Below are 6,618 nucleotides of genomic sequence, written 5' to 3' on the forward strand. Positions count from 1 at the left end.
TCAAATAGCTCAAATCGCAATTTTGTGTAGGATTTTATAGAGGGCAAGAATTCGGATTACAAGATTTCCCCCTCCCCTCGTAACGGTGGGGGGGCGGGGAGGGAATAGGGGAAACAGTGGCATATTAATGGTTATTACAAGTTTTTTATCTTTTTCTGGAAAAAACACGGTTAGTGAATGTAAATTAAGAAATAACATCAAACACAGATCTTCAAAACACAAAAAGAAACGAGAATCAATATACTACATTTCCTTTCAATGTGGATAACATCCACATGTTTACAGCCATAAGAATACATTGTTCACATGATCAAAGATAGTTTATACAACTAAAATATATATATCCCGTGGTGTATGCATGACAAATACCTTCTAGGGGTTAAATTGTTAGTTTGATTTTGCAGTCTCAATTGCAAGAACTAAATCATCAAATTTAGCTCCTGTTACTTCCTTTACGACTTTTCTATCCTTGAGAATTTTGAATGTTGGAACAACCTTTATGCCCAACTCTTTAGCAAGAGACTACAAGAAAAATAGGAGTATCAGAAAGCTGCAGTAGGGCAAAAGCCGATAGACTAAAAAAATGTAGAAGTATAGGCAACAGATGAGTGTGGCAATCGACCTTGTTTTCTTGATTGCAATCAAGCTTGAGGAACACAACATCAAGGTACTTCTCCGACAATTCCTGAAATCTAGGTGCCATCACCTTGCAAGGGCCACACCTGCAAAGTAATGAAAATAGAATAGTATTGCATGTTGGACTAACATATCTTCAGAAAGATGTCATAAACTAATGTTATACAAGTTACTCTTTCATGCTAGACAAGTTACTATATCTACTCAACTCTAATAAAACTCAGCCCTTGTGACATTCTAGATGTGGCTTAGGGAAACACAAAGTTCACAAACAATTTATGCTTAGAAAGAGATGGGCCAAGGGGTATGGTCAGGGTTATAACAGTGACCATCTCTTTAAAAGAAGAACTACTCAAATTTGCAATTTATAACTTATTTTGTGAAAGTCAGAAAAATTCTCAAGATATCATGAGAATGTATTGTTGATGTCTTCTTATTGAATGGTCAACTGACAATATCAGAAATCGGGACATGAACATTTACAAATCTCACATAATAAACCTTTGGGTGTATATTATGTAGTTTGCCTATTGGTAATTCTAATTAACTGTCCAAGGTGCATATCGATCTGTCTAAAGCTTGGTATTTGGTGATACTGCATATACCTGATTGGTATGATCACTCTAAGACACTGTAGGAAATTATACGTTGGCACATAAAATTTGATTCAGATTTAATATATGGCTACAATAAGTTAGATATCTTGTGAGAGCTCATTTTAAGAGGCTTGAACGTAAGAAAGGAGCTCGTGTTCTGTAGGATAAATTGAGGTCCAACAACCCTTGCAAAAGCTAGGTACAATTCCAAAAAGGAACTCCTTTAAAGAGGCGAGGGTTTCCAGAACCACTTGAAGTTCGTTGCAGCCTTGTCGGTAAAGCTTGATATGGTAAAAACCTGATTCTTCTTAAATCCAGAGATCATGAACCAACATTAGGTCATTTGGTCACTAGTACAAAAGGAAATTCCTGCTTTTCAGAAAAAAAGAAAAAATTGAAGACTTTCACAAGGAGGAACTAAATCTTCCTTGTTGTGGAAAGATAGTAGGTTTTTTGGAGCTTACCAGCGAAAAGAGTGCAATAATCAGAAGATAAAGGAGTCAATTGAGTCTGAAATTACTCCAATAGAACAATATCTGTTTTGCAGCCTCTCAAGGCAAATGGTATAGCTACCTCTTGCACAGGACTCTCTGTACTTTGTAAGCTTCTCACTGAGAATCTTAATCTCTACGATATTTAATCAAGATATTCAAATGAAATAATCAACTGATATTTGAGAGAATCCTTCAAAATAAAGAACTTCAATGAATGCCAAACTAAATGATTAGCCATTGAATGGAGGCTACTCCTAACATTAAACTGACTTAAATCAAGTCATTAAGAGTCAGGTCAGCTTTTAACTGAGAAAAGGTTAGTTATCACAAAAAGGAAGTTGTCATCAGCAAAGAGCAGCTTCTGGGATGGCCACAAAACCCTTTTTAAGATAACAATCATCTTCGTCTTTATGTTAATATGACGCATGGATCGGGCGTGCCGGTTGGCACTTGCCGTGCCGGCGGCGTACTGGCACATGGCACAAGGGGTGCCACACAGCACCCCTCCTAATAATTCCGCCGCTCGCCGTCAAGCTACCCGTTGCCGATCACCGTCACCGTCCGCCGTCGCCCGAGCGCGTCCGGTGCCCTAGCCCAAGGGAGAAGATGAGATCGAGAGAGAGAGAGATCGAGATATATATATATATATCTCGATCTCTCTCTCTCTCTCTTAATTTCTCTCTCTCTCTCGATCTCATCTTCTCCCTCGGGCTAGGGCACCCGACACGCTTGGGTGACGGCGATCGGCGAGCGGCAATGGCAGATGAGCGGCGAGCGGCAGTTGACGACGACAAAGGTGAGTATCTCGTTTTTTTTCTTCTCTTACGGCACGTGCCGTGCTGTGGCCGGCACGACCATGGTTGATATGATGTACATTATATTATGTCCAATTGTCCATCCGTATTATGAAGCCAGGATGGTGATCTTTAAGAAAACTAGCTTAAGTATTATAATTGATAGAATAAAGCAACAAGGATTTCTTACAAGAGAGGAAAAGGAAAATATCACTATCAAACCACTGATGTTTCTACCACGAGAATAGTTGATCTTTTCTAGGGTTGATCCATCAAAACTATAATGATATGGTTATCTTCCTATGGCACTAACAAGCATAGCTAAATTACCATTAAAGGAATAGTTAGCCTAAAATCTGTCTAGTTTAATTGAACTATTAGTATAATAAGCTAAAAGAAAGTGAAAGTTGAAAACCAAGTGAATTTCTACACTTTAGTGCATGCCCTAGTTCCAAGAATTTACAATTAGAAAGATTATGTTCTCAAAACATATTTAATTGTATGGAGGCTCCTAAAATAATGTGCGCTGCACATTAAACTCATCTCCAATCAGTTTGTTCTTTGAGTAGGAAACCCTCAGCATCATTTTCAGGTTTAGGAAAACTTGAGCTTTCCATTTTCAGAAAGATAACAAGAAAAAGAAAAAGAGCATAGAGTTTCTCCTTTCACTTTCTTGAATATTATATTTCAAAAATGGGATACTGATGATAATCTTCACAGCCTCTGAACTAGGCAACCAACTTTACTTTTCTGGCATTAAAATAAAAGGACTAGACAGAAAAATGTTGTCTTATAATCCTTTTCTAAGTTCCAAATGGAAGGAAAAAGGAAATCTGATCAGAATTTTCCTTTCCCATGGACAACACTCTCCTATGGATTTTGGTGTCCAAGGTTGCTTTCAGAGAAAGGAAAAAACATGGGCACACAGCATGGTTCCGTCAATAATATATAATCTGTGGCGAAGAAGAGGAAATGTGGAATAGCGACATCCTTACTATAGAATTTGACCCTCTCGGTGAGTATGCCTTCAATTCTCCATTTCCATTTTTAGAATGAAGCAATGAAACTTACTCTTTAATTTGCATATCATTGATTGAAACTTGAAACAAACATCATATGCAAATGCTAGTCAATGCAAAAAAATAATAAAGAAAAAGAAAGAAAGAAAGGGAGCAAAAGAAATGACAGTTTCGAAAGAATCTAATGATTCCAGGGGAATTTACGATATGTAGTGGCAATTTTGATATTTGAAGATATTCCAGTGGCAATTATTTAAAGAAAAAAGAAAAAGTTCTAAATGCGGAGGTAAATAGCTACCTAATCATAGTTAGAGAGCAACATGACTGAATTCTAATAAAAATATTATAATAAAAGACAAGAAATGCAAAACTAAGACACACATTGGATCGAATTGCATAAGGACGTATGGATGCATGCAAATTTCCACAATAAATCTAAAACCAACAATAAAACATGGCTCATCTCGGTAAGTATGCCTTCTTGCCTGATATATACACCGGTGTGAAAGGTTACGCTCTCATTCATCCAAGGTCCTTTTCTAAGTGAGAAGTTTTTCTTATTTTAAGCCATGAAGTAGTCGTTAAATGAGAATGAATAGAAGATATAAGATTTTCTATACAAACAACCAAACGATGCAAGAGAAGAGTTAGAAACAAATAGTAAAAGGTTGTCATAGGCAAAAAAGTAAAATATATATCAATAAGACAATAATCATTGCTAAATATGAATCCGGAAACAAGATATCATGCCAATGATGCAAAGGCTCCACTATAGTGACCTGTTTTAAGGGCATAAAAAAGAATATAGAAGAAGCTACATATTATTCTGAACTTACTACAGAAAAATCAATTGAAAAGAGAAGATGCACTAACTACAAGTATATTAATTTGGTTATAGAACAAATTTGATGATCCTTAAGGAATTGGACAAGGAGTATTAAAATTAATAAACCACTAAGCCAAATACTTAAGAATATTAGTATGCCAAAACCGGATCCATAATCGTCCACCTAAATATCCGTTGGCAGCAAAGACTAAAGAATTGGCAGATAGAACCTTTTGTTTTTCTCGAGATGGAAGTCATGGAAGTGAGTAGTATTAGTTCTTGAAACTCTTTTTTTTCAGATCTACCCAAAGTGTGGTTTATATGGATTATTGATCAAAGATCAAGGACAAGAACTCATAACATACAGTGAAACTCTACATATGCATGCACATAGCAATGCTTTAACAATTAATAGCAGAATTCTAAAACAGCAAAACCTGTATTAGAGTGCTTGAAAGTGATTACATAACCTAAAAATGATTTAAAACCTTTTTAATTAAATGTAAACAAGGCTAAGAGTTTCAAAGAAGAATCCAAGTGTTAAAAGCATGATATACATTGTTTAGTCCATTGCCTAATAACTTAAGCTTTTGGGTCAAATAATTATCTAATCCTAATAATCTTGAATAGAATGCTAAATCAATATTAATAGAGAACTCGAGCACCGACTGAAGTAGCAAAAGTTTACAGGAAGCAAGATACACCACAAATACTCGAAAATTTAGTGAGACCAACTCTTCCATGCCTTAACAATTGAAGAACATCTAAAAATGCAAGTAATGGACAATATATGCTAAGCAATGAGTATACTTAAATTTTATCATATTCTAGAGAGATCTATAAAAACTCCAAATTTGGTCTTAAATTTAACGCGCTAAGTGCACATCAAAACAAGTCCGAGCTTTTAACAACTAGGATGACATTATGCCTAAACTGACTCAATTAATCAAATTAAGGCGTATTTTCCTCTGCATAATGTAGCAATGCCAAAATCAAGCGCAAAGTTAAGCAGCTGCCACATAATGGCAATCCCAATCTTAACTAACGGACACAAAAACTAAAACAATCTAACATCAGAACACTTGTAAAAGTACTAATTCGAAAAATATAAAGAAAATTCAAGTGTGGAAAATAAATAAAAACCTTGAGCAGTAAATGGGCAATTTTCCTACCACTGAGTGTACATATCAAGGACGACGACCTTCTCGCCGGCGGTTTCGACGATGGGCCAGAAGGTATCCTTGTTCACCTCCGTCACGCTCCCCACCGCCGGCGCCGCGATCTCCAAGCTCGACCTCACCGCCACCGTTCTCGACGCCTCCCTGGAGACCGAGCCACATGTCCTTCCCCGATTGGGCCAATCCACCTTCCGGTTGGGCCCCACGGAGGGAGGCGAATTGGTGTGCAGGGAACGGAGGGACGGGGACGAGGAGAGAGAGAGCCGAAGCGCCATGAGAGAGAGAGAGAGAGGAGGGTAGATTTAGAGATAAAGAAAGGGGTAATCCTAGAGCTTAAAAGCGGGTGAGCTCAGCGATCGCTATTTATGATGCGGGACAGATCGGCGATCTCATCCAAGAAGATGACGAAATGACCACTTTAACCTCCGGATAGAAGCCCGTCTGTGGCGAACAGCGGAACAATAGGCAGCAGACTAAGAGGATAGGAGGGTAACGCCGTAATTTCATCATGCAGAACGGTGGCGGCCTTTTGGGCATCCACGGCCAAAGAGAGAGAAGCATCAACCAAACGAATCTTTCTCCTTTTAACCCACTCATAGGGTAGAACCGTCCTACGCGTCACGACCTCATTGGCTGCCGAATCTATTCAAAGATTTCGTAAGTTCAGTATCGTCGACCCTCTCCATAAATCGCGCTGGCCAAGAATATAGGAAAATTCTTGCTACTTGTTAGTAGACGTGTATATATAGTTGGGGTCATGGCTAAGACCGTGTGATGTTGAACTATCCTAGCTGGTAGTGGAGACAGTGATCATGGAGAGTTGCATCTGGGATGTGGTGAGAGCTTCTAGTTCACAAGATCTTTGGAGGTCCATGTCCAAGTTTTCGTGGCTGAGAAAGGTAGAAACAAACGGATGGGTAATGAGTTTGGTGTCGCTTATGGATCGAAAGCAGGGGGCTAAGAATTTAAAATCAATTACTTGGCCTTATTTACATGAAAACCAGGATGACCATGAGAAGCGGGAGCTAAATATCAAAACACTTCTAAAGTATTCTAAGCGCTATATATAAAGCTT

General features: G+C 38.1%; 1 protein-coding gene across 1 annotated transcript; it reads right to left on the reverse strand.

The window, feature by feature from the left end:
• Positions 1-226: 226 nt before the first annotated feature.
• LOC140792629 (thioredoxin F-type, chloroplastic-like) lies at positions 227-6,102 on the reverse strand. Its single transcript, XM_073143732.1, has 3 exons — positions 5,538-6,102; positions 623-722; positions 227-522 (listed from the first exon to the last, which is right to left on the reverse strand). The coding sequence occupies exons 1-3, from the start codon at positions 5,816-5,818 to the stop codon at positions 388-390; spliced, it is 516 nt and encodes a 171-aa protein (XP_072999833.1). The 5' UTR covers positions 5,819-6,102; the 3' UTR covers positions 227-387.
• Positions 6,103-6,618: the final 516 nt, after the last annotated feature.

The sequence above is a fragment of the Typha latifolia genome, chromosome 7 (assembly GCF_019914945.1).
Source record: "Typha latifolia isolate L0001 chromosome 7, TyphaL0001v2, whole genome shotgun sequence".
Classification (NCBI taxonomy): Eukaryota; Viridiplantae; Streptophyta; class Magnoliopsida; order Poales; family Typhaceae; genus Typha; species Typha latifolia.